The 22,357-nt window shown below is 40.6% G+C and overlaps 1 protein-coding gene across 1 annotated transcript in view; it reads left to right on the forward strand.

Moving 5' to 3' along the window:
• Positions 1–15,499, forward strand: part of SLC10A7 (solute carrier family 10 member 7) — a 123,941-nt gene extending 108,442 nt beyond the window's left edge. The window contains exons 11-12 of the mRNA XM_026042598.1: positions 9,631–9,776; positions 13,044–15,499. Coding sequence (XP_025898383.1) covers positions 9,631–9,776; positions 13,044–13,088 — 191 coding nt within the window. The 3' untranslated portion in view covers positions 13,089–15,499. The remainder of the gene's footprint in view (positions 1–9,630; positions 9,777–13,043) is intronic.
• Positions 15,500–22,357: the final 6,858 nt, after the last annotated feature.

The raw sequence follows: 22,357 nt of genomic DNA on the forward strand, positions 1-22,357 counted from the left end.
CTGGTGATATTCACATTTTTCTTTAGACAGCAAAATGTTGAAGTGTGCTAATTTATGTTAGAATTAAATCTCCCTGATTTTTAAAAGATAGTATTTCTTGATAATTTTGTAAGAGACACAAAGAAGGTAAAGTTGGCGCTGAGTTACTCGCTATAAGTGGATATTCAGGCCAAGCCCTGTCAAACCTGTGGTACTCTTGAAACGTGCTGGCTTTGGCCTGCTCCCCAGCAGAGGATTGCCTTCGAGGCAATGGTTCATCAAGGCACTTACCCTGGCTAGCTCTGAGCACGTGAAGGGGTACTCTAGAGATCTAGAAAGTAATCCTGGTTAACTGCTCTCCCAAAGTTTTCTAGAGTATGATTTATGAAGGCTATCTTTTCAACTTCCAAGTTTTCCTGTAAGTGCTGAGCAAGAGACATTACTGCTGGCATCATGTTACCCTTCCTACTCTTATTAGTGTTTGAATTCTTACGTTTYCTTACATGTTCAAGACTCGGTTTCATTTTTTCACCTATCTGACAGAGCGATGCAAGTGAAAATCATTTGGCTACTACTTTGCCTCAAACTGGTGCTTCTGAAGAAGGGAATCTGCTGGGAAGAATATGCTTGAAAGAAGAGGTGCCTGCTGAAGGCTTTGTTTGGGCTAGTGTGTACCCTGACTTGTGCCAAAGAGTAAGAAGTTTCYTACTTGCACAGACTACCTGACCCACCCATGCTGAGATGTCACGTTGTACGTGCACAGCATTTCTGTAACATTAAACTCCCCACTCACCTGAAGGGAAGTCCCCATGAGGAGTGAAGCTGAGTAGGCTGTGGTCGCTGGGATAGGCTGTGTTGGAGCATTTATTTTATTTTTCTCTTCCCCTTGCTGGTGGTATATGTGGCTAGGCAAACATGCACTCACCAGTTAGGTCTCCTTTGCAACAGATCAGTCCAAGGGGCCACGCTTACTGGCAGGCCAATCTGAAAGTAGGAAGTATTGAGTCAAATGAGTTCTAGCTTTCTAGGTGCTTTTGGTCACAGAGTACATGAATCCCTATTATTCTTTTATCACAGGATTTACTTGTAGCGTGTCTACTATATTGCAGTTTACTGAGTTTTGACCTCTCTATGATTCCAGAAGGGGAAATACTAGAGAAAATTGGGGAATCTCCTTTCCTTTCTGACCTGAAACATATGGTTCTTTGATTACGCTTTGAATGTGGTAAGAAATTCTGCACCAGCTCCCAGGGCTTCCTTTTCATCTGTATACTCTGCCAGTAGTAGGTTTTTTATTAATATTTAGAAAGTTTGCCTCCAGCAGTACTAAAATGTGCATCAGAGGACAACAGTTGTTTACCGTGTTTGAACTGAAGAATCTCACCCAGGAGATCTCATTCACTTGAAGTTTACATCTCTCAATCTTGACTTGCAGAAAGAGATCGATGAATAACAATTGTCATTTCAGAGTTGCACCTCTCCAATTATTTATTTGGTTGTGTGTCTTCCCAGATGTACACGTAATTGGATCAGACATTAAAAACCAGATTGCAGGGTTTTTAATGACAGCAAGCTCATACCTCTTTACAATAAAAAAAATAAACACACATATCCAGCTGTAAAATGATAATGACACAAAAGCCCTCCTCACCCTCCCTCTCTACCAAAAACAGTTAAAGTTAATTTATCTGCTTTAAGAAGCTACATTATACTCAGCAGACAGCTGACAGGTTACCCTGGGGAAGATCCATGTTTGGACATGACTCAAGGTTTTTTTTTTACCTCAAGCTGGCAGAGGCTACAAGTGTCACCCATACTAAAGCTGTTGAGTATTGAAGATGATGCTGGGTCTCCCTGAGAGATTTGCTTCTACATGTGCTGCTCTCAGTGCACCTTCTGGCAGCCAGTCTGAGCTGCTGGCTCCAGACACTTAAAAAAAAAAAAAAAAAAAAAAAAGTGGGTGCAAAGATGTTAAAAAGCAGTAAAACCACCAAAAATTAACAATTGAGCAATTTTATTGTAGGCTGGTCTTGGAATCTGAGATAGGAGTCATTGCTCATTGCATGCACATCATCTAGAGTCCTGGAGTTTTAGGATGGGAAGTTGTAGCTCTCTAGTTCTAGATGAGACAGATTAAATGAAATGACACTGTTATTTCAAAATGTCTCCTCATATGACTGGGACAGTGAAGCTTTTCTGGCTTTGTAACTTCTGTCTTTACATCAAAAAATCCATGTGGAAGGGAATTAAGGAAAAAATTATATTAGTATTCCTGAAAGAAAAAAACTGTTTTTCCTTATGAAAAAAAGTAATTGTTTTCTTGTTTTACCATCTATAATGAATTTCTTATTTCATCTTTTCCTTTGCTTCAAGTCTTCAGGAGAAAAAAAGGCTTTTAATTAAAAAATATGATGGAATGGTTTGGAACATAATCTTTTCCTTCTTGAATTTAYAGATATAAGGGCAGTTATCAAACACGTTTATAACTACCTTTTTAATGGTAGATAGAATCAAAATCCACACATTCAAAATTTTTGTGCTGAGAGAGCTCTTAGCATCAGTTATGTGTGGAAAGTGTAGTAATACAGTAATAAACTCTCAGTTTCATGTTTTTAGCACATCGGTCTTTTTCCCAGGTTTCCATTTAGTTTGTGGGTCTAACATATTAAACCTTCAGAAAATATTGGCTAAAAGAATTATAGAGAAAGAGAGGAAGTGTTTAGATTTCATTCCATTTGTGTGGACAAGCTTAGATATTGCTGGTGAATTACAAGGAAGAAGTTATCCTAGGCTTGCAGTGTATTAGCTGTGTGAAGAGTGACTTGATATCCAAGCAATAAAGAAAGCTCTGAAGTGCTACAGTAGGCTTACTGCATTCCTATGCTGGTGCTGTGGTCCCAAATAAAGAATAAATCACATTTTAAAAATGCCTCGTGGTGGTTCGATTCATTCTCGAATGCCCTGTTAACTAATTATTACTGTGGTGTTGTCAGACAGATGAGGTGTTGTGGAGTCGAAGGCACTAGTCTTGGATTGTTGGTGTTAAATGTTTCATCGTTAGCAGCTGGTGAGATTGTGTGTGTTGCTCATTAAACATCACTTCCAATCTGAATGCACCTTCTGAAATGCCAGAAATAGATCAAACTGTATGTTCTTTCTCTTTCTCCCATCTTTTTCATTTTTCTTTACTTAAAATTTTGATGGTATCAAGATGGGCCGTTTCCTAGTAGCTGTGCTTACATTGCACAGTTACAGCTGATGTCTGTGCAGTTCCTGATTTCAGTTACCTGAAGAACTAAAAAAGAATAGAAGGATTAGGGAAAAATGTGCAAAGCATATTAGATTTTCTCTTTTTTAAATTTTTGTTCAAGTYAGGACACAAGTTAGAACCTTATTCCTTGTTTCCCATCCTCCTTTTACTTCTTTATCCATATATTAGACCAGGCTAGTCTTTTAGAACTCACTGTGCTCTCAGGCAGCYAGTACCTCATGCATCAATTCATGCAGCCTAGTGTAGCTGTATGGCCAGTGGGATATAATCACATTCCTCAGTGATTCAGGACAGAGTATCCCCAATAATTCTAGTGCCTTAAAGGAAGCCATCTAGTCTTGGGCAAGGAACTGTTGAATATTCCAGTAAATCATTGACCTTTCCCAATGAGTGGGATGAAGGTGAAAATGTTGAAGATTAGGATCTGTGTAGACTTTCCAACTGACCTAGGATTGCCCTGCATTYGGCAGTTTTCCCCTGCAGCCTTTCCAGGCTTCTTTAATCTCTCACCAGTCCCTTTTAAAACCTTCTTAGATGTTTCTATTTTTACCACTTCATTAGCCTGTTTTTTCTTTCCCTGACATTTAAAACTGAGCTGAAATGTGGAAAATACGCTGAGAAAATAGTCTAATTTTAATGAAAATATTTTAAGCAAAAATCTTCACACTGGGCAAGCAGGAAGAGGAACGTAGTCTCAACTGCTGCGTATAATACTRAATATAGCAGATCCTTCCCAATCGGACACCAAGTGTCTGACTTTTTTGACACTGTCTCTGCCAGGCTAAGTACAAAAAAAMCCCTGCTCTGGGAGCTTAGGCACAATGTTTAATGCAGTATATGCCCACATTGAYAGTCTTCTTCTCAGTTTAAAAAAAAATGCTATTTGACCTACTAATGTTCTTTTCACGTCAGCCCCCGAGATGAACCTTCAGAAAGACAGAGTAGCACCGAGGGGGTCAGAGAAGCTGCCATCATGCGGCTGCTTCATCTTAYATATTACACTTGGAGACTGTGACAATTGAGATTTCTGGAAGATAAAGATGAGTAGAAAAGAGCACTGGCTAAGGTGTTTCTTTTACATATTTTCACTGCCCKTGTGTGACAGTTGCTTTTTATTCTGATTTCCTGAATGACTTGTGGTTCCATAGCCCTAGTGTTGACCTCTTTGTTTTATACTAATCCTCTTTTTCTAAGAAGAAATGCYGCAGCATCTTGTGATCTGAAATGTGTTTCAGTAATGTAAGCAATAAAATTTTAAGATAAATTGTTTGTTATGCAGACATTTAAGAGGGAAAAGCCTATACCATAAAGTATGTAAGTAGAGCATCTAGCAGTAATTCTACTTTTGGTGAGAGAGATAATGGCCCAGGTTTTGATGGTGATAAAAATGTTCTATTAAGTTCTCTGAATCCATTGCATTGTGATAGAAAAGAGCAAATGCTGAAACACTGCTTTGAGGGAAGCTTACAAATTCAGAGAGCATAAAATAAACATATTAAAGTAGAAAAAAATCTGAGTTCCAATACTTATTGTTTTATCACTTCCATCGTGGGTATAGGATAAAAGAAAACCCTTACTTGCTTGTTAGAAGAAGAAAGCTCTTACTTGAAGTTCTTACTTGGCASATGTCAGTTGAAAGCTCTGCTATGGAATATGCTGCAGTGTCAAACTCTGTTGGATAATTTTAGACAAATGTGTCATGTGTGACATGGAAATATGGCATGCTGTACATTAGTGATTTCCCAAGTGTTTGGATCAGGTAGTAATGTGCTGAGAAAGTGCTCTTTATCTCTCCACACTGTGTACTTGTATAGCAATGGGGAAAAGCTTTTGGTAGAAATTACTTTAGTCAGAAAAAGAATCCATTTACAATATGTGCCTTCTAACATCTTTCAGACAATGCATTGTATTAAAGAGGCATTTTTTGATTAATGTTTTATAAACATTTTTCAGCATGACAGCTTAAAGTCCCTGTAAAATTGTAAATGCGTGCATAGTGCTCACTTCCATAAAGTCAAATGCCATCTCATAAAATCTAGTTGGATCCTGTCAGCCACAGTGACACAGAATCAGTACCTCGGAGCATTAAAATTAATTTGTTTCATTTATATTACTGCAGTGATAGCTAGATGAAAAGAGTCCTATATTTAAATTCTCTTAAAAATACCTTCAAATCTTTTAGGATTTTTTATTATTATTATTTTACTGTTAACTAAATGTAGTGAAGTGCAGCATAATATTTTCATGGGCCTTTTAGAAAGGTGACGACCAAATGTGAAAGTAGCAAAGGGAAGCCAGGGATGTGGGAAGTTGCACGGGGTGCAAAGCTGCAGGGAGGATAAACAGCTTTCACTTGAGTGCGCTATTGGGAAGCAGTGGCCTTAGGCCTGGGCTAAACACAGCCTTGGAGCCAAGCTGCAGCACTCTGGAGCAAGAGGGAGCAAATAGGACTTTCTTGCAGCAGACCTCGGGAGCAGTGCTCTCGCTCCTCGCTGTTGCAGTTGTTGGAGGAAAGAGAAGCAGCTTTGCTCCTGCTGGCTTTTCAGGTGTGCTAACTTGTTATGTGGAAGGAGGAAAATGAGACTATACTCCTGGTCCCRGCCTGCCCCACTTTTCTTTGTTACTGTGGGCCTGCTGGGAGCTCAGTTATGTTGTGGAAGTCCTCACCATTTACCCTATTGCAAGTGGGAGCAGAACCAAAGATCCTGGGAAGCCAGAACGGAGCATGGGGGCAGAGAAGACGAGGAAAACAAGAGAAAGAAAATGTAAGAGAGCCTGTGAATGCAAGAGCCAAAGTGCAATGAGGGAACATAGGTAAGCACTGATAGGAGGTGCATGAGGGAGAAACTAAAGGCAAGCAGGAGAAATTCAGGGTGAAAAAGCTTAGAATATCAATGAGCTTGTTTGTAAGGGATATTTGTGGAGTGATCCAAGTCTTCTGCTGCTCCTCCTTTCAAGTTTGGCGAGATGCAGTTTTCTCACTCACCTGTTTCCTCATCCTTAGGGGAGGACGGAGCAGAGCCCTAAGTGGGGCCCGCCTTGGTCAGCCCCCCTCCCAGCAACAGGGCTCCTCAAAGCACCCTGGCAGCTCAGCACCTTGTTGGGTGCCTGTCCTGTGAGTCCTTGGGCCACGAGAGCAGCCCTAAAGCTTAGCAYAGTATGTGTGCATGTATATAAACTGATAGTGCCAGTGTTCCTCTTTCAGTGTCAATCAGGATGAAGACGCACAGAGTCAGTGCCATTACCCTCAAGTGCAGAGGAGCCAGATTAAGTGACTCTGTGAAATCAAAACATAATTTTTATTTATTCACATGAATGCAGAATATCACCTTAATGCTTCAGCTTGCAAAGGTTGGGAAAAAGAAGGAGCAACTGGGTTACTTTGAGTAAACTTAAGAGAATTGTAACTAAGCTAATGATATGGTTTGGTTTATATGTGATTTGATATGATTTAAAATTTTGCTTGACTAGTACAGCCCTATCGTGTTCCATTAGCACTGGAATCAATGGGCTATAACTGATGAGCCAGAAAGTAGTGGCCAGCCCGGAATAAAGACAACCTGGTCCTTTTTGCTTAGTCCTTTCTGTCTATTGGAAAGTTCTACACCCATCTCTCTCTCTTTTTTGTTTTCCGTAGTTTTGTTATAGCAACACTGGTTCATGTCACTGTTTCAATCAGTGTTTCTGTTACAGCTTCTGTTAACACTGGATCTTTACCTCATCTTGAAAATATGTTTCAGGTCAAGACTTAGATCAGTCCTTTGGCTGTTCTTCTCACTAGGTTTCACCCCCTTTCCCTCCCTGGCTTTTCCCCCCTCACACACTTTTTAAAAAAAATCTTTTATAACTGAAATCTTTTGTGTCTTTTATGTTAGGCATTTGGAAAGCATTAGCAATCATACTGATACTTGAGATTACTATGTATTGTTGTGGAAAAATTTAGAGAATATTTTTTAAAAAAGATTCCAACGCTATTTTGCTTAGCTTTGTGATACCGCTCCTGACACAAGTATTTGAGGCAGCGATGTGTGGATCTTTGTCAAGAAATATTTTCCAAGAGTGTGGCATGTTGACTGCAATTACAGAAATTGGAAAGCACATAAAAAGAGAAAAAGGCTTTTTACGAGGCTTTTTCTCATTAAACTAATGCTTACCTGCAAACAACATTACTACTGCTTTTCACTAGTTAGTTTTCCTAGTAAATAATAGGAACTTTAATTGCATGTAAGTGGCTCACAAAAACCTATTGTTGTGACATATATTTAAATAAACTGTGAATTAAGAAGCTCTTTCTATGTGGTGATCTAATTATATTGTCATACTAATTATAGTATTTTGTATTTATATTTGACAACTTTAATTTTCTTTTCATAGTTTACTGAAATAGCCTTCTATTTACCTAGAGAAAATTTACCTTTTAGTTTAGATTTTTACTTTTTTTTTCCCCTTCTATTCCAGTGCATGTATATTAATTTAAAGACGATCTCGGTCACTTTCAGTCCATTCTGTTCATATCTTTGCCCTTAGTTTTCTGGGTTAGTCTTGGGTTAGTCACTTTAGCATTCTCTGATTCTCTGTACAAGTCCTGTTCAATTTACTGAAGAGTTTTTGTACCTGCATATGAAACTGCACTGCCAAAATCCCAGGTCCTTAAGAGCATATACACAGCATGTTTATAAGTTAAGATTCTAGATTATTTTTGTGCAGTAATAAAAAAAAGGTATCGCTGGCCTGAAGTTCAGACTAGGAAACACATAATAAAACCATTATCTGTTTACCAAAACAGTATGATGGGTGTTTGAAGTAAATTACACTCTTTAGTGTAATGCAAATGCCCATTTAATTTTTATCCAAATACTATCTGTTCTCGTGTCTCAGAAATGAGTATAAATAAGAAGTAGCTTTATTGTTTTGGTGGTAGGTCCATGATGAATTTTTTAGAGATAATTATTTAATAATACTGATATTAAGTCGGCAAATCTTTATTTGATTTAGCCTTTCCCTGGAAATACCCACATAAGTAAAGGCTACTGTAATGGGGACTAGATTGTTAGTGATTTAATGTGATGAAGCTAATTAAATTAATTAAAGAAATTGTGCTGTGGAAACACCATGAAGAACTCTGCAGGCCTAGATGTGTGTCAGGAGTAATGGTGCACTGGTGGAGTAGTAAATATTCAACAAATTAGTTGTTTCCTCACCTAGGGAGGAAGCACCTTTTATTAAGGGAGACCTGGAAGGATGTTGAGAAGTGAAATATACCTGTCCTGCTTGGGAGGTAGAGGGCATGTGCCACAGCTCAGCTTTTTATGGCTGCTAAGAAAGGAGAAGCACAGAGGAGCTCTGTGAAAACTGTCTAGTCTGCTTCCCTGCAAGGTTGGTGCTGGTGGAGGACTCATAGAATGACATTTAAATCAGGCAGACAGGTGGGTATGTCCCCTCCTGGGGTATAGCAGCCACTCGTGTTTGTGATTATCCAAACGTCTGGTCGGATGAGGCAGAGATTGTTAAGGAGCTTTGCCTGCACACGTGCTTTGTGGAGCATGCTAGCCAAGTTCCATGCTTTAAACGTTATTTGAACAATAATGTGTTTGAAGTAAGTGTAATCTGTTTCATTATTGCAGAACAAAATCAAATTAAATCTTACATGTCACTTCAACAGGTGGGAAAATTATGCATGAAAAGGTCTACTATAATCAGCCAAATAATTCCAAAGTCAAGCTTGTAGGAAAAAGTCTATCTCTAGTTTCAAACTCAGTTTCAAACTCTAGTTTTAAACAGAGTCTTCCAACATGTGGCAGCTTCCATGCTCCAGCTGTTCCCTGAATTCTCTGTAGGCTTGACCATCTCTTATTTTCACTTCTTAGACCTTTTCTTTGTCTTGTTCTCTCTCTTCTGAAACATAGACATAGGCCAGAGCGTGTGAGGCAGCCTGGTATTTACCTACTAGCAGGGAGTATGCAAGCAAAACACAACCCTTCTGCAGCGGTGGAAACACCAAGGAAAGGTTGCAAGCAGGAATTGGGCAGGGTGGTGAAATAGCACAGCAAGAGAAAGTAGCAAATAAAGAGTATACAGAAGCCTTGTGCTGTAGCAGAATGTATTTTACATCAAATATTCACAGAAGTTTGACAACTATCAACATAATAGAAAATATCTTCTATGATATTCCCCTACTCCTTACTTTTTTCCACTGAAAAGCTTTATCTGCAGTGGAATTTTTGTCTGTATTCTTCTGTTTGTTTGAAAATACACCTGAGTCTTAATTTTGTTTCCTTTTGGGTGCTTTGGTGAAATCTCAATGCATTATAAAATGTTTTGCTGTGATTCCTGGCACAAAATGTGAGGTGAGAATCTGTGTCCTGTTTTTCTGCCTGCAGGGATTCCTATGCTGAAGATAGTGTTTGCAGGATACGAGCACCTGTCCTTAATTTCCGTCCCCTTACTCATCTATCATCCTGCTCAGATTCTTCTTGGCAGTCTGTTGGTACCAACAATAAAATCTTGGATGGTTTCTAGACAAAAGGTAAGAATTGCTCTTACAGATGTGGAATGAAAGACTGCTGTGAGGAAAAAAAACAGCTAAACATAAGTCGAAATTCTTCAGGTTCCTTTTTGTAGATTCCATGGAAGCAATTTATCTGTTTCATTACCTCTGCTGTCACAGTGGCCTGAAATTAAAAACCTCGGGCTTTTTCCCTTGGCTTTGCAACAAGTTCAGATGCAGAAGTTAGACATCTACAGCTAGCTCTATTCATAGGAGCAAGCATTCAAGTACAAATTATGCTCCATAGGGATGGCTCAGTCCTTCACTAATAATGACAGCCTTGGACCTGTCTTGGGGAGATGTCCACTGTGCCCTGGTATGGGAGCCTGGGGAGCTGGGCAAAGCAAGGGCCCTTTGGGAACTGAAGGAGAACTAAGTTTTTCAAATATTTCTTTACTTGGCTACCCTTTATGGCAGCAAGAAGTCTGTGAGAGTGTGTTTCCCACCAAAAACCAAAGCATGGGATGACTGGTAGGATTGTAGTCTAAAACCTAGAGCCTTTTGCAGTGACATCAGTGATTCAAATTCCACTTAGCTTTCTACTTGACTGAGAGGATTCACATCTGCCAGCCATTTGGTCACCTATACGAAATAATTGCAATGGCTTTGGTCCAGTTCTCGGAAGAGGAGTAACCATCTCATGGAAAGGTGGTCCTTACAACTGGTTTTAATGCTGCCTTCAATGTTCTGAGACTATAAGGATTAAGTGGCTGTGGCAGCTGCGTGACCTATATATAATCATTCAAGGTGAAGGTCAAGACATATATTGTAGGAAGCCCAGTTCCACCAGTACTCTGCATTTTCCAATTGTCAGTGGAGACATTTTTTAAAAAGTTCTCCCATGTTTCCAATTTGCAGCCCAGACCACCAGGAGGTCATTTTATTAGCTTCAGTCCACGGAAGTCACATTGCTAACTTGACTGCTAAATTCTCCAAATCTGTAACTTTGTGGGAATCCACTTTCAGTTAACTGAATTGTAAAAAGCTTGGAAAGCTTCAGTTTTCCAGGAATTGTGCTGCCCAGGTACCCAGATCTTGTGAAGATAATATCCATCTCAACATCCAAAAGTGGATATCATATATCACTTCTTGAGACTCTGTTGGTCTGAAAGTCATGACAATTAAAAAAAAATATATCTTTTTTCAATTGAAATTATCAAGAGACATTAGTAGACATTAAAGATGGTATAAGGGAAATTCTGTGCTGTCCCAGCAGAAAGCTAGCCTGCAGTTGACACCACCAGTGACAGAGCAGTCCCCGCAGTGCTGGCTTCTGTTTGTCATCTCACTGCTTCCTGCTGCCAAAACAGGGACCGTGGCTGGAGCTCGTCCAGGTGTCCCTGATCCTCAGGGCTCTGCTGCCCTACTGGGGCTGCTGTTAGTTGCTGCACATTAGCACAGCCTTTGAGCAGGGCATCAGGAAAGCCAACCAGTACTAGAGAGATTTAAGGTTCACCAGCGCTAGTTTCTTATTCATTAAGCATCAAATAAGCCTTCTGTGCTAATCAGACTGTAATGCAACCGTAAAGCTACTTTGGGGGATCGTTGCTCTGTTGAAACTGTTCCTTCACTAGGTCTCCTGTATTATTCACAAATGTTATTTTAATTACTCTTTAAAAGAATCAATGAGGTTGGGTTTGGTACAGTTGCAATAAGTATAATAGAGGGCTGTGACTGGATAATGGTCTCCTGCTTTGAAAATAAACATGTCATCATCACCCTTGATGTTTATTTTCTCTAAACACCTTGGCTTCACTTTGGCATCTCTCTTGCAGAGGGAGGCGGTTATCCAGTCACAGTATTCAGCTGCAGTGACATTCTTACTTAATTATGAAAGTACATGTGATCTGCTTGTATGAAATTGAATTTAAATATTTAGAGGTTTATCTACGCTAAGGTATTTCTAGTTTGTAAATATGGCAAGCAGAATCTGCCAAACTACAAAGTAAAAATTGTTTCCACAAACAAGATGTGGAAGGATGTCTCTCTCCAAAGTCTCTTGCTGAATAATATCCCAAAGTTTAATCTTGAATGGCTAGATTTAACAGTAGTTAAATGCTGGTGTTTCTGAATGCTGGTGTTTCTGAAGGGAATATAGCCTATTTATTTTTAAAGGTTTGGATTTTTTTAAGAGTTTACATTTGTGTTAGAGTATTTTCCACGTAGTGCTTACAAGCTTTAAATGTACAATATTAAAGGTTAATATCTACAATAGAAGACTCATCAGATTTCATCTCTCAAACTGAAAATTGTTTGTTCAGCCAGTCCTCTAGAAACAATAGTCTCTCACCCACTGAGTGAGGTTAGTCTGACAGGGCATCTCCCCCCAAAAGCCAAGGGAAACTGAGGTTACAAATGTCAGGAACTTCCCCACTCTGTCCAAATTCCCTGGCAGGTCCAGGGCTGCTTGCAGAAAATGCCGTCCTTGCATGATGCTCAGCAGGGTGTTTGGCACCTCGCAAGACTGCAGATAGCAGCTGCAGAAATATCCTAGGGAATGGGTGACCCTCGGGTAACACCCGCCCTACTTCCCCTTCTTTGCCTGCAGGGCTTCCTACCACATTAAAGGCTAATTGCAACCTTGCAGGTACCCACCACTCTCCACCTCCAGGTCCTTCTCCTAAAAGGCACATGGTTACTTTCCTCAGTGTCAAAGTATGCAGTAAGAGGGAAGTCAAGCTAAAGCACTCCAGGTGCCACCTGGAATAAGATTATCTCTGGCCTGGTGGGCTTTGGCTCTGAAAGGAGGGCATGAACATTGCAGGTGCCTGACACTCACCACTGCAGCAGTAACCATCCCCTGAGCAAGCTCAGAGCCACATCGAAGGAGGCTCTTGCCAAGGCTTTTTTCACAGTCTTTCCCTAACTAGGTCAGAAGCTGTTGCATCTGTGCCACAGGTGCGTGTGTGTGTGTGTGTTTTTGAGTGGGGTCCCAACAGTTGCTTTCCAAAGGACATCTGAGACTGGGCTCCCACAGCCCTCTGGCCGTGTTCCTGCTGTTTCCTTGTTAAGGCTACCTCCACACGAGGAGGTTGCGTGGGGCAACCAGGCAGTAAGTGCCATTATGAAGCCCAGATCAGCACGAACCCTGGAGTGGTCTGTCCTCTGCCCACTGCTTCCCCTCTCCACCTTGCAGGAGGACACAGAGCATTTTGTTGCTACTAAAATAAAGAGCTTGTCTTTTTGTTCTGGTTTTTCTTTTAAAAGAGTGTAAAAAAAGTGACTGTTTTTCTTTGCTGTTCACAGGCATTGAAGTTAACCAGGCAGCCCAAAGCACCCGTGAARGTATAACGATGGAGGTGGCCCGTGTCACAGTGAATGTATATATGTACTATACTGTACACACAGACAAATGAGACAGCTGGGTATCTGTGAATGTTGCTTCAGTGCATATTTTATTTTTATATATACATATATATATTAAAAAGATACCTGTTTAAGTGCCTTACAAATACATTTTTTGGCAAAAATGTTGTTTCCAGAAGCCACTTTGATGGTTACTGCAAGAGGTTGTACAGTATTTTGGAGTCCTTTAGTTTTTATTTTTCTAACTGAGTGAATGGACCTAATTACGAGCTGTTTTTCTTCCATTGCCCCTGCTTTGAAACCAGGGTTCAGCAGCAGCTCTAAGTTTCTGTTTCAAACTGGCCAAATGACCAGCAGCCTATCCCACTGCTGGCTTACCCTGAGGAAGAGCTTGCTGAAGGATTTTTTTCACGATTGACTTGAATTGTGTGTGTGATTCTGTTACACTCCCTAGTCATATGACTGTGACATGCCTTTTTCTTCTGAGTTTGTGTATTCTCAGCATGGGGCCATCCATTGGATAGGAGCTGAGAAGCATGAATTATTTGCATTTGTTGACACAGTTGTCTAGACATTCCTTCAAAGTTAATGTTTTTTCAAGAAAATTCTTTCAATTCCATTGTATGATATTGTGCCATTGTATATCTTAAATGCCTCATAAGCTTCTTCAAAGAAATGGTCTGGTGCTTGGGTTATGAGTGAAGTATTTGTGTTTGCAGCTAGGACATCTTTTTTAATTTACCCCAGAAGAACACTTTTTTTTTTCCTCTCCTTTTCCTTCCACCAGTGCAATGCACAGAAACCTGCAGTGACAGGATTTAGGATGCTTATATTTAAACAGAATCTTTATTGTAGTAAACCAAGCTAAGTTTTTTATACTGCCACATGGTAACGAATAGCAGTTGAACAGATGAGCAAGTTGAAGATTATTTTTTTGCCAATTAAAGGGATCCTTATAGTAAAAAGGAGCACTATCTTAGTTAATTTGATAATCAATGAGAACTTTTTTAAAAAATCAAGTATTGCTATTTGTAATGATACTCTTTTAAAAAATAAAAAAAAAAGACGATATAAAATACTATTTGTGCAAGTAAATAGAAACACAGGCAAATGCTTAGACCTAGAGCCAGTCCCATATGTCATCCAGGAGATTAAGGTTTCAGAAGGGTGCACTAGTCAGGGCTCTTGAGATGTACCCATCTGCAAAAATTGTGCTGGCAATTGTGCATTAAGACATTGAAAGGAATGAAAGAAATAGGTCAAACAGGGGTTGATTTAAGTGCAGAAGTGTCTTGCGTGTCATAGTTAACATTGCACTGAGTTGCACCATTAACTGCAGGCACTTTGGAACAGATCTTCAGCAGATGTAAATTATCATAGCACTGATATCGCTACTTATATTTACACAAGCCGGTATCTTTTCTATGAGAATAGGCACCTGCAACTTATCCCCTTACCTTAGTGAAAAAAATCATGTTTGGTTTATCTAGTTTATTATTGCTAATTTAACGGCAAGAAATTAAGTTTGTTACCAATCGGCAGTGCTTTAACCCATGGCCAGTGCTAAGTGGCTCTGTTGCCACCTATATCAGAAATTACCAGGGGTTGAGAGTGAAGCTTATTCACAGTGATCATCACCAATTGTAAGGAAATTGCATAATGACAGTGTGTGATGTGTTCATGCTTTGAAATCTCCTCTTTCCACGGAGGGGAATGGAACTGGGCACGGCAAGCCTGTGTGGGAGCCCGTGGGGCTCGCAGTACGGACCCGTGTGTCCCTGCACAGCATGCCTGGATCCACCGAGGGGCCAGCCCCACAGGTAACTAGAGAGAACAGCACATGTGTTCTCGGCACGAGTTTAAGGTTCCCCCTTCTTAAGTAGGCTAACCAGAAATCAGCTGCATGTATGTGTCAAAATTCCTTTGTCTGTGCTTAAGAACCTGACCAGAGCAGACAGCCCCTGTGCCAGGCAGTTTCCCCTGTGCTGTTTCCTTAAATCTCTCCTGAATTTTCAGAGCATGTAAAGACCTAATCCCAATCCCATTGAAATCTGTGAATTGTTCCGTTGGATTTAAATGGCAAAGGAGTAAGCCCAAGGAAAATGCTGAGGGTGTTGGTTTTTTTGTTTTGTTTTGTTTTTGTTTTTGTTTTTGTTTTTGTTTGTAATACACAGGCCGAATTCAAGCATAGAGTTATTTCTTCCACTTCGTGGTTGTATCTATGCCAAGTAGTCAATACACTGCAAATACTCTTACTGAGCTACCTCTGAGTACTGAATCTCCTATTTTCAGTACATCCAACAACTTGCTTAAATTCCATGGGAAACATCCTTTTTTCTTTGTTAAATATTTTCTGTGCTTAAGACTATTTCAAACTATTTTAAGTGAGAGTTTTGTTAGTTCTTTTACAAAGTCATTGCTTATTTCTTGGGGCAGCCTAAATGTTACGTACATTTTTTTCTTAAACCTAAGTGAATGTTGGAGGTGTTGATCTGAAGGGAATATAAAGCAAAATTGAAATACATTTTTTAAATACTTAATGAAACTTAATTATTCATATCAATTCTGTTATGTTTGAAGACTGTTAAGCTGCTAGTTCTATGCCTTTCTATTATGCGTTTGTCTTTATTAAACAGAATGGTTTTGAATCTAATTTGGTAGTAAGAAAAAAAGATACAATTCCATATCCTCTAGGTCATTTTTTTCATTGTTACCTGAAGTTTTGTTCTTTTGCAGATAAACCTTTTAATTTCTTCGCTTGCCCATTTTAAAGAAAATGTCAACTGTAAAAACATATTTTATCAACTAAATTTGGGGAAAGAAGGCCCTCTTTCTCTGCAGTTTCTTTCAGATGGATATAGAAAACTTCAAATAGTTGTACATTTTAAAAAAAATTGAGACTCAGAGAAAATTATGATCAGATGAAAATTAATTGAATGCCATCATTTTTAAAACAGAGGATTAAAACAGTTAAAACAGTTCTAAATGTTTCCAATTTCTTATCTCTTTTAATTGAAAGACATCTAATGTTGATCATAATTAGACAAAACTAGTGGCAAATGAGAACTGCATCCATGTTCATTAACACTTCTTAGATTTACATATCTATAATCTTATCAAATGGTATCAGCGGAGGGGGGGGAAAAAAAAGGCTTTAAAACAGTGAAACAGCACTTCAGAGTTCACACAGATTCCCAGCACCTTTGTGTTGGGTTCCTCCAACATTTCCACTCCCTTTTTGTGCTCTAAAGTGAGAAGCACAATCCTCCAGGAATAGGTCCAAGATAAATAACCTCCTACATATTTAAAATCAAGATCTATAATATAAGGGTTTTTCTTTTATATATATCCCTTAGTTTAAATAGACTATATGACAGAAAAGCCACAGTCTCAGCAGAAGCTGGACAGTTGTGCTTTTTTTTCACAGACCAAAAGAAGCGTAATCCAGTAGTTTAATTTTATGAAAATGCAGACCTGTATGTTATGCTGGCAGTCAGGGAAAGAGGAGCCTGTTTTCTAACATGTTCCCTTGTCATTATTTTCATCTTCAGTTTTATCTGTGTGTGGTTTTCTATGGAAATATCTTGACAGCAGGAGGTTAGAAAGCAAGATGAAATATTGTGTGTCTGCAACCACATATATTTATGTGTTAAGTGCATACGTGCATAAGATACGAGCCGATGTATGTGTAGAAATCACTAGTAAAGACCGAGTCTCTGGTATACATTTTTTGCAACTCTGCATATGGAGAAGGAATTACTTTTCTGATGTTATTCTGACATTAAAAATGAAGTTTAAAATAACTGAATTGTGTTTTGTATTGAATCATAATCTCATACAGAAGCTCTGCAGCAGATGATCGCAGTATTGTGTTTTAAACTGGAGGCGGTTTTGCACCTAAATAGACGTTGATGCATTCAGGAAATACAATGTGGTAAGAGGCTAAATCATAGTTTATCTATTTTGTTATAATCTAGTTGCATTTATATTACTATTTTTATAAAGTACTGGAAATGAATGCAGTCCCTTGCAAAGATGCTAAATAGAGACGAGACTAAATTCTGCCTTAGTTACCCTTGCCCGTCGCCAGCGAAAGGGCTGTTAAGCTGTAGAATAGCCTCCCTAGGGAGGCTGTTTGAAAAGCCCTGCTATTGTTCTAACAATGTGCTCTGATAATGTAGCGTATGAGGAGAGTAAATGAAGAGTATTTTACTTTACACTTGATAGTTTGCCCTTTCCAGCAGGTAACAGACCTAATCTCTCTTGTCCCTGCTTCGGCGGGTGGCCCCAATCCCCTAGATCAAAACTACAGCATCAGATTAGAACAGTGTCAGAAGAGGTGGCACTGTCTCCTCTTTGTGGTTTTCTTGCCTCAACCACAGATCCCTTGTGGTCATTATACTATACGCTCTTTTGAGGAGACGCTCAATTAAATTCTCTCAAGTTTTTGTGTACAGTTCCTCTAAAATTYGCATACCCCAGAGAACACTCTGCAGGACACTAAGCTTCCTGAGCAGTGCAGACAAGTGCTCTCCAGTGGCTTTAGATTTTCAGGACTGGAAAAAGCAGTGCCAGGGAATACAGGTGTCAGGCACCGCTCCAGCCAGGTCTGCTTCCTGCTGGAATCTAGAGCTATAGCAGAGGTCGTGAAACCAGCCTCCAAATTGCCTTCTTGCCAGGAAGGTGGAGAACGAAATCTTCGGTGAGAAGTGAAATTAAATTTGTTAGTGATTAAGAGGAAAAGAGAGATGTGTTGGAAGCAATTGGTCCTGATGAGGCCTCTCAGCTGTTCCCCTAAGCAAATTGCAGTCTCAGTGGAATAGCAGCTTCTCAGTCCATCAAATTGCAGTAATTGAGGCTAGAGCTGATCGGAGCAGGAGTCACCACTTAATTTTCTCGTCATTGGAGGCCAAATTTTCCCAGTATTTTTAGATGCAYTTCTGCAGAGATCTCTGCCAGGCAGTGACCTATAGAGTGACAAGGAAATGAGCAAAAGCTGCTGCTGAATCAGGCGCTGCTCTCTGCCACCTACCCACTGACTGCCATTTCCGGCAGAGAGGGCAGGTAGATCAAAGGCCCTGCCGTTKTTACAGGGGAAAAGAGCCCCGCTGAGTTGATTCCAAAACCTGCATTTGCTAAATGAAACATATTCTTAGACACTAGCACTCTTCCTGAATCCCTGAGAGTCTGGGCTCAGCTCACCTAAGAAAAAAAATACACAAGCCAAGGCCAGCTCTTGCTGGAAAGTAATGCAATAAAGGAGACCTGTGTGGCTACTAAAATAACCTGTTAACTCTCAGAATATCTAGTAGGTCCAGATCAACTCGGATTCTGCGTATCCCAGACTGAAAAGCAGGAGAGTGTTTAAAAATTGATTGTAATCCTTGTTCAAAGAGCCAGCCGATACTTAGCAGCTGCAGCGCGTGGAAGAGGCAGTGCATCTCCGAAGGGGCCTGTGCTGGTGCGTATTACCCACCCTTTGTGTGTGTTCAAACTTGCCACCCAGCACAATCATTTTTCACTCAGTCATAAGAAGAGAACTGGTTTGGGTGGCGTCCTCTGTGTGTGGGCTCCATCTAGCATGATTGTAACAAAATCTAAGACTTGCATATGTTAGCATAAAGATGTTCATCTCTGCAAGAGAAAAACTATTTATGGTTATATTTTCCTATGGAAAAGTTTCAAATTGTAAGGGAAGCCAGCTGCCTTAAAGAAAAAAACATGGGCTGCCTTGAAGGAAAGATGATTTCATTGATATGATTAAAAAAAATTATAGAGGTCATGTGAGAACTGGCCTTTTGCCAGAAGAATTGCAGAAAATAAAATTTGAGAGTCCCGTGACAATAATTGGGAATGAAATTCTATTGACAAAAGCTTTTAAAATCATGTGCTGTGTCCATTTCCTAGCACTGTGATGGCAGTGCTTCCCAATCGGTGGCCTTTGTCTGCTACACAGCCCAAGCTAGAGATGATAAAAAATTGTTTTGGATTTCCTGCTGCCTTGCTCATGTGGCTTTGCCACTTCTTACAAAGAATGTTTGATGGTATCTACAATTAAATATCTTTTCCCTATCTTCAATTTTATTTCCCTTTTTTAACTTCTCCTAGTTGCTCATAATTAAAATGTTCTGTGTCATCATCAGTAAAGATGCTTTCTTCTTAGAGCTTGATTGTGACATTGGATCACAGTAATGATGCAGTGACGCTCCTGGTGCAGTTTGGATTCTGCCTTGGACAAATGAAAGCTCTGTTGCCTTTTCCCATCCTCTCGTACCCCTCACTGTCACTCRCTACCTGTCTGAAAAGCACGGGCGATGCTTTCTCTCCTGGCACGAGGCACTACATGGCATTGTGCTGCGATCCCGTCCCTAATGGCACGACGGCTTAGCTGTTGCTGGAAAAACAGGGAAGCTTTCCGCGACGCTGCCTGTGGAAGCAGAAGTCAGCTTGGTACRTTGGCACTGGAGAACTTCACCTATCCAAATCCTGACTCTCCTGTCGTTTTGCTAGGCCTTACAGCTTGACCTAAGCTCAGTCTTGCCTCCATCATAGTCGCTAATGGTCCTTTGTGCAATCCCACTGTGTGTATTGGTTGCATCTGCCCATAAACCTCCTTGTTCCCCCCTTAGTCTTGAGTGGAATGTAAGCAATACATAAATAGCTAGTATGCGAATGCTAAAACCAGGAGATTCTGGGAAACCTAGGAATCCTGGGAAACCTAGAGATGCAATTTAGAAATAGAAGATATTAGGATCTTGGGAAATAATTTTGCYGTCTGGATAACATCTTTTGAAGAGCTGACTCCAACCCCTTTCAGCCTTCTGAGCTGGTTTAGCAAGCATACCCTTATGTGAGTAATACAAAAAAAAGCATGGATATAAAATGCATAGAATTCAAATTTAGATTGATACCCCTGGACTAAAGTCTCCACTTTATGCTGGCAGTAATGGCAACATGGAAAATGTATATATGAGTTATTACACAATATGCTTTGCTAAGGTCTTCAGCAAATGCTTGCTTGTTCTGTTTCACAGTTTTGCCTTAAATTGGAGAAACTATTTTCCTTTTTTAAAGATGTTTTTCTTTCACTGAACTCTTTCAGACTCTTGTTTGTCTGAAAAATTAACTGCAGTTGCCAAACAGTGGCTCGGGACTGAAAGATGCATGTAAAATATTTGGCTTCGGCATTCGCTGTGCTCTTTCCCCAAAACACACACATAGCGCTTCAAGTACCTCACGGGGAATTGTCTAAAACCCCCTGTAGAAAACTTGCATAACGTATCTGTTTAGCTCCAGTTCCCTGCTAAACAGCAGGATATCCCAGAAGCACAACAGTGCACTAAAAATAAGAGTATGACACAATTTCAGCCAGCTAATACGATAACTCTCTTTGATGCAGCTCACGGAGTGTTAATGTGGGAAGTCTGTATCCTTTCAGCTCGGCTGTCTACGAGCATCGCACGCGGATCTCTGCAAGCGGCAGGCAAATCCCACAGCCACATTAATGGCAATGTGGGATCAGTACTTCCCCAGCGTGCTTGTATTTTTGCCACCCTTTGTGCACAAACTCCCCTCTTCCTGGCCCCTCCAAATGTAAAAACATAGCTGAGCTGTGATATGTGAGATTTCTGTGAGTCGGAGGAAGGGAATAAGGGCGCTGTGGGCTGTGGAGTCTTTCCTTCGGCTTCAGCGTGGTTCACATCAGGTAACAAGTATTTGTGATACACAACAACCAGAGCCTGCTTGCTTCAAAGGGCACAGAGAGCTGCAATTCTATCACGTGTAGAAGGTCCCAAGTAATCTCAATTATATCATGTTATTATTTAAATAGATTAAAATCTTGCCTGTAGCCGTTTTTTGGTGTTTTTAGGTGTTATCTTTAAGGAAGGTGAATACTGCATGGGGAAAAAAACTACTGCCCTATAAAAAGTATGTATATTAAACCATTATCTTTTACCTTTTGTAATTTAGTATTTCACATATATTTACAAAGCTGCTTTACTGGTTTAGCTCTTTATTTTCAACAGTGAAATCTCTGCTAATTCATCCTGTTTGAAGCAGATTTTTAGCTTCAGTTCATACATAGGTATGTTTCGTTCTGTTGTGAGCTACGGCTTTCTATGTTTAAATATTAAATTTATTCATGACAGACTGCAATACATTTTTCAGTATTAGGGAAAATAATCCAAACTTGGCCTGTTAAGGTGGTGTAGTGTTTGAATAGCTGCTGCTGGGAATGTGATTTCTTCTTAGAAGCTCCAAGTTTATTGTCTTAGCAGCAAGGTGTTTGCTCTGAACAAAATCCCAGAGGCACAGTACATTAGCAGAAGGAGAGGGATATTTACAGACAATAATTCAACTGAAATCTTTTACAAATTACAAGCATAAAGACAGAGAAAAGGGTTCCCTTCTAAAGCTAATGCCGTTTGTTTCAGTGATGCCGAGTAAGGCAAGTAACGCTCCTTTGATTAACAATCAAGCCTTGAGGGAGTTTGTTTTAAATTTGTTTTAAAAAAGACGGTATCCCACTTTATTTTTTCCCTCTTTTCCTGTCTCTAATTAATCTTTTCTTTGTTGTATTTTTCCCCTATATCCTGCATGGGGAAATGGACTTCCACCTCAAGAAAACTTCCCATGTCTTCCTAGCCTACATTAAACCCACATTGATAAATGGAAGCGCCCATTTGCTCCAAGAACAAATTGGCTTTGCCAAATCAGGCACCGAGTGTGCACTGCACCCCTTTCTGCACGTCCATAGTTGAAAATCATAAGGGATACCCCAAAATAACCAAAAGATGGAAAAATCTCAAATGAGTTCTGTGACGTGCAGAGACCGTTTGGCCCGGTGCTTGTCCTGAGCTCTGTTTCTGTGCTTGCAGGAGGGGGACGCGAGGCGGCCGCTCCGCTCGGGCCCGGCCTTAGGGAGTCCGTCCCGCCCGCCGCCCCGCGCCGCCCCCGCGGCCCTCGGGCCGGTAAGCGAGGCCCCGCCGCCCGCGGGCGGCTCCCCCGGGGGACCTGCGCAGCCGGCCATGAGCCCCCCCACCCCAGGAACATGGCGGCGGGGGGAGGAGGGGGGGAAGCGCCAACGGCCGAGTTCGAACGTTAACGGTCGCGAAGGGTCGAGTTCGAACGTTAACGGTCGCGAAGGGTCGAGTTCGAGCGCTAACGGCCGCGCGGGCCCGCTCTGTGCCGCGCCGCCGGCCCAGCGGCTTTAACGTTTTAACGGTCTCCCGCGGCGCGGGCCGGGCCGTTGG

The sequence above is a fragment of the Nothoprocta perdicaria genome, unplaced genomic scaffold (assembly GCF_003342845.1).
Source record: "Nothoprocta perdicaria isolate Ctin4 unplaced genomic scaffold, notPer1 scaffold_31, whole genome shotgun sequence".
Taxonomy (NCBI): domain Eukaryota; kingdom Metazoa; phylum Chordata; class Aves; order Tinamiformes; family Tinamidae; genus Nothoprocta; species Nothoprocta perdicaria.